This window comes from Leptodactylus fuscus, chromosome 5, assembly GCF_031893055.1.
Source record: "Leptodactylus fuscus isolate aLepFus1 chromosome 5, aLepFus1.hap2, whole genome shotgun sequence".
NCBI classification, from domain to species: domain Eukaryota; kingdom Metazoa; phylum Chordata; class Amphibia; order Anura; family Leptodactylidae; genus Leptodactylus; species Leptodactylus fuscus.
Window position 1 is genome coordinate 18466518 of NC_134269.1, and position 20320 is coordinate 18486837.

A 20320-nucleotide genomic window follows, 5' to 3' on the forward strand; every position below is an offset into this window, starting at 1 on the left:
AATGTACGAGGAGTTTGTATTGCGCCTCCCTAAATGTGACACAGGTTGAGGATTTGGCTGCATGTGATCACATCTGCCATTGAACAGGGGCGATTGGGTGGCCCAAGGTTTCTTCCCATCTGGTCATATACCTGGTGACAGGTGGGCTGGTGGTGTCACAGACTCTCCTCTGAGGAGGACAGGAGCTGGTAGATTGTGGTGACGAGACCCTGCACAGGAGGTCTCCAGAATTTCTCAAAGGCCGTAGGGGGTAGAGACCCTCAGAGAACAAAACAAGGTAAACGTAAAATGGGTAACTTGGCGGTAATCACTCACTTTCAGGAAGGTCAAATGCTGTGTTAAAGTAGTCAAAGGGCCTGAGCGACAGAATCGGAGGGGGGGGGGGGGGATGTCAACCATAATTGGCCAGTCAGAACAAGCCATCTGTAGACCATGGAAGAGGACAGGCCCTTCGAGAGGAGGAGCAGATTATAGAAAAATGAGGCCTTGCAGGAATTCTCTGAAGCAACAAGAAACAACCCATCACAAGTGGTCCAGATAACCAGGCCCAAGACGAGAAACGGAGTCTACAAGAGATCATTGGGGTGCATAGGGGGCACAGCTTCCCAATCTCCACCCATTTGGTGTAAGCCTGCCACGTCCTGGGTGGTCCAATAGTACTGAGGACCGATAAGCCTCCAGCATGACAGACCTAGGGATCCCATGTAGTATAATATGGCCCTCTGCAGCTTGCGGAGATCCAAGAGGGGAACAGACCCTGGGGAGGTTTTTGAAGTAGTATTAAAGTTTGGGGATGAGGGTCATTCTGACTGCGGTAATCCTGCCAAGCAAGGAGACATGTACCGGATGCCACTTTGTTCCTTGAATTTAAGTTGCTGTTGGACATTTCGGGTAGGTCACCGAGTACAGTACTGAGTAGGAAGGGGTGAGCTGAACCCGCAGACATTTAAGGGACTGTTACCAACATTGGAAATCAAAGTTGTTGTGTAAAAGTTGGGCAAAGACCGTAGGGATGTTCACGGGGAGGGTCTCTAGCCGGACAGACGACCATAATCTCTAAGGGCATGGATAAGATTAGGCAGGAAAATGTGGGGGTAATTATGGTCTATGTACACCACAAGTGATGGGGAAGAAGGGTCTCCCCTAGTTATGGCCCCTGGTCAGGACAGCTCTGGGGCAGACACTGATTCTATGGCGGGTGTATCATGTAGACCAGGAGTAGGGAACCTTTGGCTCTCCAGCTGCTGTGAAACTACAACTCCCAGCATGCTCCATTCACTTCCATGGGAGTTCCCACAACAGCAGAGCCAGTATGCATGCTGGGAGTTATAGTTTTGCAACAGCTGGAGAGCCGCACGTTCCCTACCCCTGATGTAGACCAAGAGCTCCTACATTACTAAACCTACACAAGGTTCTTCTTAAAGGATTTTTCCATATCAACCTAATCAGACCAATACATCTGTATAAGGAGACCATCGTATTAACCCTTGACATTCAGCACCAAGAGACAGAGGTTTTGGTAAAAAGAGAGATAAAAGTTTATTTGCAGTGTATAAAAGTAGACAATGTTATAAACAACACTACGAACGGTAAACTAACAGCGGATAGAAAAGGAGTCGAATTTGGAGGGATCCTTAAGACAACCCCCCCTCCCCCACAACACTAGAGGTCATTTGTACCGATTGTAAAACTGATCAAGGGATACTGGATGGAAGTCAGCTGATCTGTAATTTATACCAGCACTGCCCCATCTAGTGGCCACAGGGCGGTACTGCACCACTATCAATATGGTTAAAGGTGTTATGCCATGGAAAGTATTTAGTCTCTATCTATAGATGACAGACAACCCCGTTCTTGGGATCGGTGGGTGGGGTATTATTTAGCTTGACTGCAGAGGTGTCGCCTGGTGGATGGACGAACCCAAAATCACATTCATTTTAATAGGAGCGCCAAGAGTTTTACCATTGATGTGAATGCTAGCAGTGCCCACCAAGTAACACATCTACATTTACTCTGGTGAGGAACGTAACCCCCATTCTCAGGATTGGACCCCATAGATAGAGATTACCTTTTTATGGCACAACCCCTTTAAGCAGCTCTCGACCCCAACAGGTAAGTATTCTAAAAAAAGCAGCTTCTCCTAAGAGATCTGAAAAACGTCTACCTTTAAGGTGTGACACGAAAACCAGATACAGAACAATAAAAACAATACAATATGGACAAAGGCGCAATTCACAGCTTAAAACGTACATAAATAGAGGCAGGAAACAACATCCATGTAGAGAGACCCCGAAAATACCCCAAAGAGGTGATCTAAAACGTATAAGGGACGGGGGAAATGTGGCGGCGAGATTTAAAGGGTCAGTATAATACTTTGGGCTCATATATATATATATATATATATATATATATATATATATATATATATATATATATATACACACATACATACACACACTGTATATAGGGCCTACCATGTGGCTAGCTGTGTGTTGCTAGCAGGGGTTAATAAGGCAACCAGTCAGGGCATGGGGGCAACTTCTGTACCTTTAGTGATCCTATACTATTGCACATGGACAAATTTGATTATATGGCCCCCAAATTTGCCCTTTATATATACTTAAGTAGTGACGTCAATGGAGCTTATTCTATATTATTAGTGTTACTGACTTGTATAGAACGGAGGACAGGGCCTAATAGGGTCTTCACCCCCTCCTACAAAGGTGGGGGGGGGGATTGTGAAGGTAGTGAATGTACAAGCTCTTCCTATGTCAGCTCCAAGGCTCTAAGGAGGTGAATGTGCAGCCTAAGGAGACGTCTTTGGCTTGTGCTCAGCTACGACAGAAGTAAAGTGCACCAGTTGTGCAAGGAGACAAGAAAGAAAACCTTACCCAGAGATCACACCGGGGACGGGTGGTGGAATCAATAAAAATCCTAAATTGTCCACACTGCAGTAACCACAAGCCACCACAAGGGGGCGCTACAATGCTACATCAGACGACATAAGGACAGGCCGGTCGGTTTTCTTCACAAATCTCTCCTATAATGTGACAATGAAGTAGTGTATGACTTAGACACATGGACTCTGTATTAAAACCATCTGCAGTAATAAAATCAGAATCTAATAGAGGGCGCTATAGCCTAATGAGCAGGAGGGGTCCCCGGGGGCCACTGCTGGTAGCCTGTATATACGTTCTATAGAGTCCTATGCACATAACTGACCCAGCAGCAGTTCCCAGGATCACCTCCAGGGGGCGCTATGATGCACATTGAATGCTCTGCAGATATCGAAGATGCTCGAGGCGAAGGAAAGCGCGTAAGGAAGTGCAACACGAAGGTAAAAGAAGGCAGCAAAAGTTTAAAAAGGCAGGTTGGTTTCATTAAAAGGAACGGCAGCGCCCCCTACAGTAGTGTGATTGTCCAGACAGTGACAGGCTGGTTCCTACCACTACGCTGGCCCTTAAAGACTTATAGCTTATACGATGACCCCGCTATACTACGTCATACGGGTTCAGGACAAGTTCTGGCGCTTTTCGCTGTATCTGGGATGGAAGGATCGGGAGAGTTGTCCACGTCGGGCATTGGTGGCCAATCTCTGCTGGGCCAGGAACGACTGAGCTCCACTGGGGACTTGTGTCCTTTCATCTGTGACCTTCTGCTGCAGCGCCATCCCCTGGTGAGAGAGGGGACAATACATATATAGTCTGTGTAATACCCAGCTGGCTCCCACCCCCATGCCCAGGCCAGTCACCCACCATGTTATACCAGGCACTTATTATCAGCTTCTCCTCCTGATCTCGCTGGGACTTGGTCTTCTCATAGTCAGTCTGGTGGACGGGAAAAAAGAGGTAAGAATATTGTGGCAAGTATACCACCCCTCCCCCACCCTGAGCTGAGGGTGGGGATCAGGTTGTCAGACATCACTTTTCTCAGCTCCGGCCTCATCACACTAATACAGTATATACCAAGATGTCTGCCTCACCTCCAAGTGCCGGATTCTGGTCTCCTTCTCCTGCAGCTGGTTCTTCAAGGCCTGGATCTCCGGGGGGATGGGACTCTGCTGCTTGGGATCCAGAGTTTTAATAACCTGAGGAGAAGGTGCATAGTGAAAGCAAATCCAAAAATCATCCCTAGGCATGAAACAGGGGTGAATATCTGGGGAGTGACGGCAGTGATGACAATGAAATGAGTCGGAGCAGTGCCCAAGCTCACCATCAGGGTGCGCTGCACGTTAGGCTTCATTCTGTGGGCATATCGCTATGAGTGATCTATACTGGTTACCTGCCAGATACCTGACCCCACTCTACTCAGTTCACAGGTCCATGGAGTAGAGGGGGGAGGGGGGGGGGAGGCGGGCAAAGTCATAGCAAAGGAATAACAGTTCTGCCCCTCCACAATGGTAATAAATGGGGCTCTTGGGTGTATATTACCCAGCAGGGTATGTACTAGTCATCTTTATTACTCCCCAGGTAACCCCTTTAAGGTAGGTGCGCAGTGCAGGATACCCGCCAGTAGGTGGCCGTGCTACACCCACTAATGTAACTCTCATGTGTAGACTGGACGACTACATATAGGTAATCCAAGGAGAACTGTCTACAAGATGTAGCCGCTCACCGTCCGCGCTTTCTCCACGTATCGCTTGTATCGCTCCTCCATGGCTCGCATGTCCTCCTCCTTCTGCCGCAAGATCTGCTGCAACTCATCCACCTTGCGAGACACTGAGGAAGCGAAGAAGGGGGTGAGCGCTACACACAGAAACCAGACCAGCCATACAGTCTCATAAGCTTTACACAGAATGGACCCCAGACCCAAAAGGGATTAACACAGCTCACTGTGAGCTTTATGACTTTGTATACAGTGAGCTCCCTCTAGTGGTGGATCAGATATATAGGATTGCACACTCCTTACTGTTCAGGTCGGCTTTGGGCTGCAGGGTATCAATATATTCCCTCTTCTTCTGTAATTCCGAGTGGGCATCATGTAGCATCTCCCTAAGAAAACATAAGGTATCAATACACGATGCCCTATGTGTATTAGATTGTCAGCTCTGCAGGACAGAACCCTTCTAGTGCACCCATTAGTATATACTTACAGATGCTCCTCCAGCTTCCTCTTCAGCTGTGAAGACTGTAAGACAGAAGAGACAGGTTAGGGTCTAAGTCACATGACTAGATGGTGCAGTGATCACACCCTATAGGGGGCACTCACGTCCTCCGCCCGGCTGCCCTGTTCCCGTAATTGTCTCTGGAGATCCTCGATCTGAGTCTTCAGCTCCTGGATCTGCTGCTGGTTCAGCCTGAAACAAGAGACAGTCACCATATAGACTGTTGTATTGGGGCGGTCCCTGCGGTCACACGCACCGTGCCCCCGCCCCTCTCACCGGTTCTCACTCTCCAGTCTATTGCGGCCGCGGTTTGATTCTTCTAGCAGATTCTGCAGCTCGGACAGACGCTGTTGGTACGAGGCCTCCTGCACACACAGCATCTTATTCTCCTGCTGAAGACGGAACACAGTCTCCCTATGGGAGTCAGAGGGGTCAGTACAGCGCAGCCCATATACAGCGGACACATATATACGTTATATACTATATATCCACTTACTTCAGCTCCGCAGGGAGGATCTCCGCAGCTAAGTTGTCCACTGGAGACGGCAGCCCGGAGAGGGCATCTGCGAAGAGACAAGTCCTATATAGTCAGACGTCCCCATAACATAAAATATCTCCTGACCAGCGTCTCATATTGCTATACGCTGCCCGGTTCCTCTATTACTCCGCCTGGAAATTTATGAAGCAGTTGAAGTTATGAGTTGCTCGTTTGTCCCTACACACGGTGACCGTGACTGTATAGGGCGAATCATTTTGAGTGTAATGGTGATGCTCCAATATCAGTTTAGTCATAAATTTCCAAGAGGCGTAACAGAGGAACAGCACAAAGCAGAGTTATAGCAGAAGGAAATGGTTAGTTACTAAAGCAGACATGTCAGGAGGTGACAGGATGTCTTGTCATCACGGGGGCCAGGGTTTTTCGGATACGTGGAGGTAGTGCCCGCTCACCTGCTTGTCCCAGGCACGTCTGCTGTAGGTGAGAACAGCGCAGCTCTTCATTCGTCTCCCGCAGAGAGTCTCTCTCTACCAACAGCCTCTGCAAGAAAACACACGACGGTCAGTGGCCATGTCTGGAACTCATGTGACCAAAGACTTCTGGTCAGTGTGTGTGGGGGGGGTCCTATAGACATATCCTCACCTCTCGCTCCTTCTGTAAAGCCTCAAACTTTTCCTTTAAGGTCTGGAACTCGAACTGCCACTTCTCTGCCCGTAGAGACTCTGCGGAGTGCTTCTTATTCAGTTCCTGGACCTGCAGATTCAATCACATATCACTGTGTTCTTCTAGTCATGTCTGGATGACACGGTCAGTCATACATCTCTGTGTTCTTCTAGGTCTCACCTGTCGGCTCAGACTCTCCACCTGTCCTCGGGATGCATGCGCCTTGTGGAGCTCCTCCTCCAGCTGACATGTACGCTGCATGTAGACAGTGTTTCTCTCCTCCAGGAGTTTCACCTGGCGTCGCAGATCTCCCAGATCTTCCAGCTTCTTCTTGTAAGACTCCACCAGAGTCTCCAACTTCCCCACACGGTCTGAAGAGTGCCTGATGGGAAAGGTGACAACCGTGGGACAGTGACATCAGTCATGAGGAACCCTGGCAGACGTCTTATTACTGGTTATAATGGGACAATACTTAGGTTTCCACCTGAGGTCAGCACACAGTAACCCATACCCCAGCTTCCTAGGCAGATGGTGCGAGTATCACACGAGGGCACAAGTATAGTCACCCGCAAATGTTTATATTTTGTCCAAATTTTTTTTTTTTTTTTTTAAAAAAAACAGGCATAAAATAGATCCTACATCATCTGTTGTGCAGGGCATTTACTCCCTGTTATCAGCCATTACAATTAAGTATACGAGACTCCCGACGCACCCCCTCCTCCCCCGATTATTGGGAATTTTCATAACAATCCTGCAGCCTTACCTCAGTATGTCCATCTCATCCCGTAGTGACTGGGCCTTATGTGCCAGCCCAGTTAGGTCCTGGTTGCGCTGATGTAGATCCTGCGTCTCCCGATCCAGCTCCTCGCACCTCTGCCTGTAGTCATCGCGGGCACTCTCCAGCCTGGAATATGGGGCCACGAATGGTGAATTATAGGCCACAAATGAGACTGGTCATCTCTGGTTATCTCTAACACAGGTAACAGCCACCATAAGGGTCATTACCCATCACTTAACATGTTGTTCCTGGTCTGCTATCTACCAGAGAAATACACAGGCCCCTCCCATAAGGTTCAGGTCATGTGTCAGTCTTCACTGCAGCTTTGTCATTATATTCATAACCCACTAAGATCAGTAGGAACACTGTATCTGCATTTTCTCCATACCTGTAGTTCTCTTCTTGAAGTTGCTCAATCTGACTCTGCAACAGGAGCAGCTTCTTGCTGAACATCTGGGGTGTCCCGATATCTCCGTCGGGCGTCTCCTGCTGCTCTCGGAGGGCTCGGTTCTCAGAAGTCAGATTACGCTTCTCTTCCATCAGCAATGAGACCTTAAGGATTAAAGGTGGGGGGGGAGGAGGGACAGGACACGGGAAGGAGAGGAGCAAGGAGCACATAGTGTGAGAAGGGTTAAAGACAACAGTGGAAGGGGGTTAAGGGTGAAGGGTCATAACAATGGGGCTCCCTTGTGGTTACCCTGAAGTAGTCATCAGGAGTCAGGGGTAACACCCTGGGCTTCAGTGACTATTGACAAGAAGTGACACGACAGAGGCAACCATAGGCCGTCCAGCTGGTACAGAACTACAAGTCCCAGCATGTCATGCCAACCCAGATGTCCCAGGGTAGCAAAAACATGAGGCTTAACAGGTAAAAGCCCATGATGCAGTGCGGTCCATGGGCAGTTCCATGCATTTGGGGACAAGGACGGATATTACATGCAACATTCTGCAATGCCCTCACTTGTGTTTTATCCCCATCTGTGCTCGGGGCTTGGTCCAGTCCAAAATAACATCCTTTGCAGCCAGGGTCGCATTTATGAACCCCTCTATATGAGCAGACTAATGGTACAACCCATTCTGATAAAGGAGCGGCTGTCATCTAACTGCAGACATAAGTAATGGATGCCAGAACAGGACACTATGTGCAGGTTGTCTGCACCAGTCTGCTTAGATATCGGTTCCAGGAGACTGGTAAAGGAGCCGGGTGTAGGTCTATATGTGCAGGGTGGGCACATGTGGCTAGAACGTGGCGTGCCAAGGCATCCATTTCCCTCCCCCAACCCTGTGCCCACAACAATGGCTGTAAACAACATGTATAAGTAATACACAGACAACAGGATTAATAAGGCGCAGTGCATAGACAGGGTACAGGATGCCATCAAGCACACAAAGGCGAGGGACATCCCTGGCATTGGGTTACAGGGCAATGCCCCCCGGGGTTAGACAGCTGGCAGGCATGCAAACAGGATTAGAGGTTTTTAGGTAAGAGGCAGGCATTCAACTCACCCAACATCTCCGGATGCCAAACCAAACTCAGCTTAACACCTTTTTAGAGGGTGAAATCACTCAATGAGGTGCCATGTACAGAAGCCCAGCCCCCCCCCATCACCAGTCTGCAGGTCAGAAACCGCTTCGGGAAGTAGACTTCCCCTTTAATTATGATGGATACTTAAAGAGGACCTGTCAGGGTGATTTTGGACACTAAACCCCCAGTCTATAGGTACCTGTGGGTGGTTTAGTGCGACGCGAAAGGGGTTTTCCAACAATGCAATTCCCTATGTGACTGCTGCGACTCCTCTTAATCATGAGAGCGAGGAAATTTCATCCCCCCGTTGTGAATTGAGCAGTGATCAGGCAGAGCGCGCCGCTCCAATAGACATAGCCGGGTGCTGTACTTCAGCCCAACCACTGTTCCATTAGAAGTCTCATCCGTTCCAGATCAGCGAGCTGCCTATGGATAGGGAATAACTTGCTTTGTGGGAATACCCCTTTAAAGGGCAGGCACGTATCCTGAAATGGGGTTTTCCAGGCTCACAAATCAATGACCTATCGTTAGGGGGAGGGGTCATCAATTAGTGATCGGCACAGGCCTGACACCTTGACCCCCAGTTTGCTGATCAACAGCTGATCCACAGGGGTCCCGGGTCCCACATGGATCTTCAAAAAAAAAAAAAATCCTGGAAAACCCCTTTAAGCACTATTAATCTCTACTGAGGTTTGTCATAAGGGCGGGGCTGTGACAACCTATAGGAGTGTGAATGACAACTGTATAGGGCGACATACCCGCCCACATATTACCCATCAGGCCTCCCTGGAGGTTTCTGCCAGCAGACTTTCAATTAGCAAATCAACAAGTACTGGGTGATAACTCTGGAAAATGACGCAAACGTAAATGGTGGTGTTGATAAATCTCCCCCAGTGTGTCCATACTGTAGGAATATTAGAGCTCCCCCCGCAGGTTATGTAGGGTATGGGGTCTGTAACGGAGAAATGTAATACACGCCACCACCACCACCGTGCAACCAAGACACGCCATCACCATAAACAGCACATGCTCAGTCCCGGCCTACCTGTTGCTCCAGCTCATGGCACCGATGCAGGATCCCCATCTTCTCATCCGTGTCCTCACTGAGGAAGTAATATTTACGGGACTGCAAGACAAAAGCAGGATATAAGGAGAAGTCTTGAGGGGTGTCCTAAAATAGCCATTGTATGTTCTACTCCAGGCACATCCAAAGCTGTAGTAACAATCAGGTTTCCAGCATTGACCAAACCCATCGTCCTGCTGGTTCAGCGTCTTTGTAAAACACTGTAGGACATGTAGCGGTTACACCAGATATCTGCGACCTGCCTGCTCACGTGCGGGTGTGAAACTACAACTCCCAGAACGTCCCAGCATCTTGAGACTGGTCGTTTCCAGGACAGACTGAGGTTACGCAACACCAAGACACAGTAAACTAAGTGTAGGAATAGGAAACCAAATATCTCACAACTACAGGAGAGCGGATCCGTCTTGCTGGGCGCCACTTACCTGACTGTCGTAGTTGACATAGGTGTCGCCCGTGGCGGTGTCTGTAGGTTCCTTGTTCAGGAGCTGCAGGGGGTTAATAGACGCCGTCAGTAAGTACAGAGAGGACACAGAGCCCCAGGAAACACTTGCACTTCCCAAGAGAAAATAGTGCTGGTGGTATTTCTTCTAACTCTGGCTTGTAGTGTTCCTCTGTTACTCCTCCTGACAATGTATGTATGTATAACTGATAATGGTCAGGACTGCCTACCATGAGACTATGTAGGGACCGTAGAATGGCAACACGTCTAAAGGGAGTTATCCAGTTTCTAAGACTGATGGCCTACCCTTAGGATAACCCATCAATATTAGATGTGGGGAAGGGGGTCCGACATCCTCAGGTCACTGGTACTGAGGCTGTACAAACTGTAGTGGAGAGTGTAGGTACTGCAGCGCTGCCCTACAGACCTCAACCTATACTTGTCGCTGCAGCTTATATGGCAAGATGGCTGTAGAGCTAATAGTGATGGCCTATCAATCTTAGAAATCGGATAACCCTTTTAATGAGAAACTACAACTCCCAGCATGCTCCATTCACTTCCATGGGAGTTCCCAGAACAGCAGAGCCAGTATGCATGCTGGGAGTGGTAGTTTTGCAACAGCTGAAGAGCCGTACGCTCCCTACCCCTGTTCTAGACCCAAGCCGCAGGGTTGTCAGCACCTACCTCCTGTATGGACTCCATGACAGCTTGCTGCACCGATTCTCCCAGGGTCATGATTTGCTGGATATGCTCTGAGTAGAGATAAAACACAACCAGATCAGAATCATAGCTGAGGCTGGGGGTCTAATCCCCCCTTCTATGTCCGGCCTCACGGCCCCCTGCCTCACCTTCCTTCTTGTCACAGCTGATAGCACACCCCAGAACCAGCTGCACCATCTTCCGCAGTTCTGTAGTGTCTGAAAACTCCCCGATCATTGCAACATCTGGGATGTGGTCCTCCGACACCGGATGTCCAAGAACCTGCTCAGAAAAACAGATCCCAATTCAGAAGGCTTCAGAGCTGAAATCTCCCAGCACATCCTGCTTGTTCAGCAACTCCATAGAGCTTACTCTGGGGGCCTGAAGTGTGAGAAGTGTCACCTTCATACCAGTTACTCACCTACCCCTGGTCCTCCATTCCGGAGTCCCCCTTTAAACCTACATATTGGAAAACCTTATGGGCTGTTGTCAATGCATAAAGCTTCCCTGAATCTGGAACGCGATCAGTAAGGTGCAGGGGCATCAGTGACCACCAGGGGGTGCACTTACATGGCACAATTAGTTCTGTGTGATTGTATAATATATGGATTCAACCTTATTCTATCTGATGGATCTTTGTGCTTTTGTGTACAAGAAAATGACACGTCGTCAGTCAAAGAAGAACTCAGACCCGACCTCCAGCCATTCACTGCCGACCAGCTTATCAGGGTAGATCATATATGTGTCCCCGGCTTTACACACATTGTGTACACAAGAAGAATTTTCTTTGCCTTTGGGGCTGGACAATGATTCATTCTGGTCACAGGGGACATTTTTTGGGATGAGACCAAACAGCAGGTGAAGAGGAAGTGCGGGTGGAGGACATAACTTTACATAGATAAGAGCGATGAAACTCCGGATAGGGAAATCCCAGCCAGAGAAAGACTCCATTTTTTATACTGCAGGGAACAAGTGCACAGCCTGGTGAGGGGGGCAAGGGATGGGTTACATGTCACCTGGTGAGAGGAGGAGAGTGGGGAAAAACATCACATAGACACTGTATAGTCCAGGCCAGTGATAATGGTGATAGCCTGGAAACTCTAATACATGGACCTATTATGTACTTATTTATTTAGTTACCTTACTTGTATAGTGCCATCATATTCCAGAGCGCATTAAAGACATGGTCACACTGACCCATATAGGGCTCACAATCCATAGTCCCTATCAGACTAATTTGGGGAAATACTATACTACCTCCTATGTACAAGAATATACCTAGTATAATACTACCCCTATGTACAAGAATATAACTACTATAATACTACCTCCTATGTACAAGAATATAACTACTATAATACTGCTCCTATGTACAAGAATATAACTACTATAATACTGCCCCTATGTACAAGAATATAACTACTATAATACTGCTCCTATGTACAAGAATATAACTACTATAATACTGCTCCTATGTACAAGAATATAACTACTATAATAATGCCCCTATGTACAAGAATATAACTACTATAATACTGCTCCTATGTACAAGAATATAACTACTATAATACTGCTCCTATGTACAAGAATATAACTACTATAATACTACCTCCTATGTACAAGAATATAACTACTATAATACTGCTCCTATGTACAAGAATATAACTACTATAATACTGCCCCTATGTACAAGAATATAACTACTATAATACTGCTCCTATGTACAAGAATATAACTACTATAATACTGCTCCTATGTACAAGAATATAACTACTATAATACTACCTCCTATGTACAAGAATATAACTACTATAATACTGCTCCTATGTACAAGAATATAACTACTATAATACTACCTCCTATGTACAAGAATATAACTACTATAATACTGCTCCTATGTACAAGAATATAACTACTATAATACTACTCCTATGTACAAGAATATAACTACTATAATACTACTCCTATGTACAAGAATATAACTACTATAATACTACCTCCTATGTACAAGAATATAACTACTATAATACTACCTCCTATGTACAAGAATATAACTACTATAATACTGCCTCCTATGTACAAGAATATAACTACTATAATACTGCCCCCTGTGTACAAGACTATAACTACTATAATACTGCTCCTATGTACAAGAATATAACTACTATAATACTGCTCCTATGTACAAGACTATAACTACTATAATACTGCCCCTATGTACAAGAATATAACTAGTACAATACTGCTCCTATGTACAAGAATATAACTACTACAATACTGCTCCTATGTACAAGAATATAACTACTATAATACTGCCCCTGTGTACAATATAACTACTATAATACTGCCCCCTATGTACAAGAATATAACTACTATAATACTGCTCCTATGTACAAGAATATAACTACTATAATACTACTCCTATGTACAAGAATATAACTACTATAATACTGCTCCTATGTACAAGAATATAACTAGTATAATACTGCCCCTGTGTACAATATAACTACTATAATACTACTCCTATGTACAAGAATATAACTACTATAATACTGCTCCTATGTACAAGAATATAACTAGTATAATACTGCCCCTGTGTACAATATAACTACTGTAATGATGAACATCACTTTGTGTGAATAGTTGTTACTCACATCTTGATAATACTCCAGAACACTCTGCAGGATTCTCTTTAGATTACTGACCTGAGAGAGGAAAAGATATATCGCCTGTTAGTGACCAGTATAATGGCGTTAAGTATATGACATATAATCATACACAACCTACAGGCCAAACAATAAGCTACTTATGTGATATATATCAGTATGCGCCCTCTAGGGGCAGGGTCATTGCTGTAATCAGTACCCCCGCCTTCCTCAGTATAGAGTACTATAATACAACTTACTTTCAGCCTCCATTTGTCGGTAGAGTCCGGCTTTATCCTCATCAGCCAGGCTTCATTAAACCACGAGGAATCTCTGTAGATACAAGAGAGAGAATGAAGGACCCCAACCTCAAATCCAGCAGAGCGCTGTGACATTACAACCCCCAATATCTCCACACACACTGGCAAACCTTCACTGGGATCTTAGGATCCTAACCCTCATCATGTACTCACATGAGATTCAACACCTGAGCAATGGCCAATCCTCCCGCTAAGTCCTCATAAGACGTACAAGGACCGGATACTTGGAAGGTCTGAATCTATGGGAAAATAGACAACATGGTCAATATCTATCCAGAATCGCAGCTAAGGAGTATCTGACTTATCACAGTCCTCTCATAGTACAGATGAGGAGTAGAGGATCTAGTACAGTCCTCTCATAGTACAGATGAGGAATAGAGGATCTACTACAGTCCTCTCATAGTACAGATGAGGAGTAGAGGATCTAGTACAGTCCTCTCATAGTACAGATGAGTAGTAGAGGATTTAGTACAGTCCTCTCATAGTACAGATGAGGAGTAGAGGATCTAGTACAGTCCTCTCATAGTACAGATGAGTAGTAGAGGATTTAGTACAGTCCTTTCATAGTACAGATAAGGAGTAGAGGATCTACTACAGTCCTCTCATAGTACAGATGAGGAGTAGAGGATCTAGTACAGTCCTCTCATAGTACAGATAAGGAGTAGAGGATCTACTACAGTCCTCTCATAGTACAGATGAGGAGTAGAGGATCTAGTACAGTCCTCTCATAGTACAGATAAGGAGTAGAGGATCTACTACAGTCCTCTCATAGTACAGATGAGGAGTAGAGGATCTAGTACAGTCCTCTCATAGTACAGATGAGGAGTAGAGGATTTAGTACAGTCCTCTCATAGTACAGATGAGGAGTAGAGGATTTAGTACAGTCCTCTCATAGTACAGATGAGGAGTAGTAGATCTAGTACAGTCCTCACATAGTACAGATAAGGAGTAGAGGATCTAGTACAGTCCTCTCAGAGTACAGATGAGTAGTAGTAGATCTAGTACAGTCCTCTCATAGTATAGACGAGTAGTAGATCTAGTACAGTCCTCTCAGAGTACAGATAAGGAGTAGAGGATCTAGTACAGTCCTCTCATAGTACAGATGAGGAGTAGAGGATTTAGTACAGTCCTCTCATAGTACAGATGAGGAGTAGAGGATTTAGTACAGTCCTCTCATAGTACAGATGAGGAGTAGTAGATCTAGTACAGTCCTCACATAGTACAGATAAGGAGTAGAGGATTTAGTACAGTCCTCTCATAGTACAGATGAGGAGTAGAGGATCTAGTACAGTCCTCTCATAGTACAGATGAGTAGTAGTAGATCTAGTACAGTCCTCTCATAGTACAGATGAGGAGTAGAGGATCTAGTACAGTCCTCATAGTACAGATAAGGAGTAGAGGATCTAGTACAGTCCTCTCATAGTACAGATAAGGAGTAGAGGATCTAGTACAGTCCTCTCATAGTACAGATAAGGAGTAGAGGATCTAGTACAGTCCTCTCATAGTACAGATGAGGAGTAGTAGATCTAGTACAGTCCTCTCATAGTACAGAAGAGTAGTAGAGGATCTAGTACAGTCCTCTCATAGTACAGATGAGGAGTAGACGATCTAGTACAGTCCTCTCATAGTACAGATGAGGAGTAGAGGATCTAGTACAGTCCTCTCATAGTACAGATGAGGAGTAGAGGATCTAGTACAGTCCTCTCATAGTATATATGAGTAGTAGAGGATCTAGTACAGTCCTCTCATAGTACAGATGAGTAGTAGAGGATCTAGTACAGTCCTCTCATAGTATAGATAAGGAGTAGAGGATCTAGTACAGTCCTCTCATAGTACAGATGAGGAGTAGAGGATCTAGTACAGTCCTCTCATAGTACAGATGAGGAGTAGAGGATCTAGTACAGTCCTCTCATAGTACAGATGAGGAGTAGAGGATCTAGTACAGTCCTCTCATAGTACAGATGAGGAGTAGAGGATCTAGTACAGTCCTCTCATAGAAAAGATGAGAAGTTGTAGATCTAGTACAGTCCTCTCATAGTACTAATAAGGGGGAGCACACTGTAATACTAATAAGGTAGGGATTACCACAGTAGTACTAATAGGGGGGCACACACTGTAGTACTAATAAGGGAGGGGGGTACACTGTACTACTAAAAAGGGGAGGAACCACTATAGTAATAATAAGGGAGGGGGGCACCACTATAGTATTAATAAGGGAGGGGGGATGGACACTGTAGTACTAATAAGGGGGGGGGGAATGTAGTACTAATAAGGGAGGGGGGGACACTGTACTACTAATAAGGGGATGGGGCACACTGTAGAACTAATAAGGGAGGGGGGGGCACTGTACTACTAATAAGGGGATGGGGCACTGTAGTTCTAAGGGGGGGCACACTATAGTATTAATAAAGGGGGGCACTGTAGTATTAATAAGAGGGGGACACTATACTACACTATACTACTAATAAGGGGGGGACACACTATAGTATTAATAAGGGGGGGGGGACACTGTAGTACTAATAAGGGGGGGACACTATAGTACTAATAACAGGGGGGACGACACTATAGTATTAATAAGGGGGGACGGACGGACACTGTAGTACTAATAAGGGGGGGGATGTAGTACTAATAAGGGAGGGGGGGAATGTACTACTAATAAGGGGATGGGGCACTGTAGTTCTAAGGGGGGGGGGCGTGGCACACTGTAGTACTAATAAGGGGGCACACTATAGTATTAATAAAGGGGGGCACTGTAGTATTAATAAGAGGGGGACACTATAGTACTAATAAGGGGGGGACACTATAGTACTAATAAGGGGGGACACTATAGTACTAATAAGGTGGAACACACTATAGTACTAATAAGGGGGGGACACTATAGTACTAATAAGGTGGAACACACTATAGTACTAATAAGGGGGGGACACTATAGTACTAATAAGGGGGGGGACACTATAGTACTAATAAGGGGGGGGGACACTATAGTACTAATAAGGGGGGGGACACTATAGTACTAATAAGGGGGGGCACTATAGTATTAATAAAGGGGGGGACACTATAGTACTAATAAGGTGGAACACACTATAGTACTAATAATGGGGGGGACACTATAGTACTAATAAGGGGGGGCACTATAGTACTAATAAGGGGGGGGCACTGTAGTAACAATAAGGGGGGGCACTGTAGTACTAATAAGGGGGGGCACTATAGTACTAATAAGGGAGGGGGGGCACTGTAGTAGTATAAGAGGGGGGGCACTGTAGTACCAATAAGGGTGGGGGGCACTATAGTACTAATAAGGGGGGCACTGTAGTAGTATAAGAGGGGGGGACACTATAGTATTAATAAGGGGGGCACTGTAGTATTAATAAGGTGGGGGTCACTGTAGTAGTATAAGAGGGGGGGCACTGTAGTATTAATAAGAGGGGGGGCACTGTAGTATCAATAAGGAGGACACTATAGTACTAATAAGGGGGGCACTGTAGTACTAATAAGGGAGGGGGGTCACTGTAGCAGTATAAGAGGGGGGGCATTGTAGTATTAATAAGGTGGGGGGCACTGTAGTAGCAATAAGGAGGGCACTATAGTACTAATAAGGGGGGGAGCACTGTAATATTAATAAGAGGGGGGGACACTATAGTATTAATAGGGGGGGACACTGTAGTAGCAATAAGGAGGGGCACTGTAGTACTAATAAGGGGGGGGCACTATAGTACTAATAAGGGAGGGGGGGCACTGTAGTAGTATAAGGGGGGCACTATAGTACTAATAAGGGGGGCACTGTAGTACTAATAAGGGAGGGGGGTCACTGTAGTAGTATAAGAGGGGGGGCACTGTAGTATTAATAAGGTGGGGGGCACTGTAGTAGCAATAAGGAGGGCACTATAGTATTAATAAGGGGGGGCACTGTAGTAGTAATAAGAGGGGGGGCACTATAGTACTAATAAGGGGGGGACACTATAGTACTAATAAGGGGGGGGACACTATAGTACCAATAAGGGGGGTGTCACTGTAGTAATAATAAGAGGGGGGGCACTGTAGTACTAATAAGGGGGGGACACTAGTAATAATAAGAGGGGGGGCACTGTAGTACTAATAAGAGGGGGGGTCACTGTAGTAATAATAAGAGGGGGGCACTGTAATACTAATAAGGGGGGGGGGGGACACTGTAGTACCAATAAGGGGGGGGGGGTCACTGTAGTAATAAGATGGGGGGCACTGTAGTACTAATAAGGGGGGGTCACTGTAGTAATAATAAGAGGGGGGGGCACTGTAGTACTAATAAGGGGGGGGGACACTAGTAATAATAAGAGGGGGGGTCACTGTAGTACTAATAAGAGGGGGGGGGTCACTGTAGTAATAATAAGAGGGGGGGCACTGTAGTAGCAATAAGGGGCACCAGCCTGCAGAGCAGCATGCCATACAACCTGTTACATAAGCACTTCCTTCCTCCAGGCTGACACCACACTGCCTGGCCATCCACAGTATTACAGTTAGTCACACACTGGCCGGGCTGAGTAACACTCAGTAACATGGAGTAAGGATGTAACATAAGGAAAAGTTCTGCTCCAAGTAGCCAGCGCCGCCACCTCCCCGGGGGGCCATACCCATGTCAGCAGGGGGTCGCTCTGCTCTGCCTTCCTCTTGCCGCTCATCTCCGCTCTATCCCCGGCTCTTTTCCCTCAGAACATACGGTAAAGCCAACAGGCCACGCCAATCGAATTCCAGCGGCTTTTGCCCCTCACCGGCCACCGTAATGTTCACGTATGACAGACACCTTACTCAAGTAAGAAGGACCGCCCACCGTCAGAGATCGTCCAATCACTATGCAGCATTCTCGGTTTCCAAGGGGAGACAATCCTGGTTTAGGGGTCCTTCATAAGCGCTGTGTTACCATTAGAGGTGTCTGTAGCGCTGCCTGATTATTTGTGTTATATTAATAAAAGCAGTTTATATGTCGGGCACACCCAGAGTGCAGCCACAGTGACAGCTGCACATGAGCTCATCCCCTAGGCACTGACACCTTCACCCTGCTTAGTAGCTGCTTATAACCTTTGGCTCCTGAGCTGCTGCTGCTGCAAAACTACAACTCCCATCATGTACTGACAGCCAATGGAGCATGCTGGGAGATATAGGCAGGAGCTCACCGAGTAATCTTATCATGGGGCTCTATGTTGGGCTTTATGCCACATAGGGCTGCGGTCTATGGCTAAGGCCTAATGTTGCAGAAACACAGCTTTTTTTATTGCAGATTTTGCTGCAAAAAAGTGGATTGAGCAGAAGGGAGAAGAACTTCTAATATCTATCCCACTTCTTTTATAGCAACTCTTGACTTTGGCTCAAAAAAATGCAACAAAAAAAAAAAAGCTGAGTATCCGCAACGCGGGGCCTCAGCCTTGCAGAATTTGCTGCATTTTTTTGAGCCAAAGTCATCAATAGCTGCAAAAAGAATGGGAAATATATAAGTAAGTTCACTCCTGGCTTTGGAAAAAAAAAAAATCCAAATCTTCAACAAAAAAGCTGCATTTTTTGCAACGTGGGGCCTTAGCCATTGACCGTGGCACAAAGACAACATAGAGACCCCCATTAGATTACTTGGTAAGCTCCTGCCTATATCTCCCAGCACGGTCCATTGGTTGTCAGTACATGATGGGAGTTGTTGCATTTTGTTTTTTTCGAGGTCAGGGAGGCATTTTTCACAAAAATCTCAAAGTCATCTGCTTCCCTTCACTTGTCTTACGCTGGGTTCGCACCAGCGTTTGGCACTCTGTATTAGGTTTCCGTCTTCTGCCAGCAGAAGATGGAAGCCTGTCATGCCGAGTCTAGCCGTGAGCATTTTGAGCTTTCCGCGGCGAAACATTTTTTTTTTTAAGTACTGCATGTCCGACTCTGTGTCCGGTTATTTATTATGCTTACTTGTATATCGCCATCATATTCCACAGCGCTTTACAGACATTGACAGTCACTGTCCCATATAGGGCTCACAATCTACAATCCCTATCAGTATGTCTTTGGTGTGTGGGAGGAAACCAGAGTACCCAGAGGAAACCCACGCAAACACGGGGAGAACACACAAACTCCTTGCAGATGTTGTCCCTAATATAACAAAAAAAGAAAAAATCCAGCTCACCAATAGTTCAATTTCATCCACCGTGATTGCCTTGAAGAAGGAGCAGACATGCAGCTCCGAAACGCGTAGCCATGCTACATTGTTATTCCCTTACAAATGCATACTCATTTTATATGAAATTTAAATAAAAGTTAAATTTTATTCATCATCACCTGTTGGATGCTGGACTTACCTTTTTCTTGGAAATCAGATGTTGTCCCTGGCAGGATTCAAACCCAGGACTCCAGCGCTGCAAAGCTGCAGTGCTAACCACTGAGCCACTGTGCTGCCCGGTTAAAAATAAACGGTTTGGCCACGGAGCGCATAAAACGCTCCCCGGCGCTCATGGCCGGACACTTTTCAAACCCATTCAAATGAATGGGTATGGAAAGATGTCGGCAGGTTTCCGTCTCCTGTTCTGTTTTGTGCAGGAAATGGAAACCTGCAGAACAGAGTCC

At 46.2% G+C, this 20320-nt stretch overlaps 1 protein-coding gene across 1 annotated transcript; it reads right to left on the reverse strand.

Annotated features, from left to right (window-relative positions):
* Positions 1-1539: 1539 nt before the first annotated feature.
* HOOK2 (hook microtubule tethering protein 2) lies at positions 1540-18503 on the reverse strand. The gene is made up of 22 exons (XM_075272538.1): positions 18361-18503; positions 13907-13992; positions 13694-13766; positions 13443-13493; positions 10938-11070; positions 10774-10841; positions 10073-10135; positions 9612-9692; positions 7430-7593; positions 7027-7167; positions 6444-6645; positions 6243-6353; positions 6053-6140; positions 5601-5667; positions 5381-5518; positions 5209-5296; positions 5093-5127; positions 4909-4991; positions 4615-4718; positions 3983-4087; positions 3756-3827; positions 1540-3673 (listed from the first exon to the last, which is right to left on the reverse strand). The coding sequence occupies exons 1-22, from the start codon at positions 18406-18408 to the stop codon at positions 3512-3514; spliced, it is 2163 nt and encodes a 720-aa protein (XP_075128639.1). The 5' UTR covers positions 18409-18503; the 3' UTR covers positions 1540-3511.
* Positions 18504-20320: the final 1817 nt, after the last annotated feature.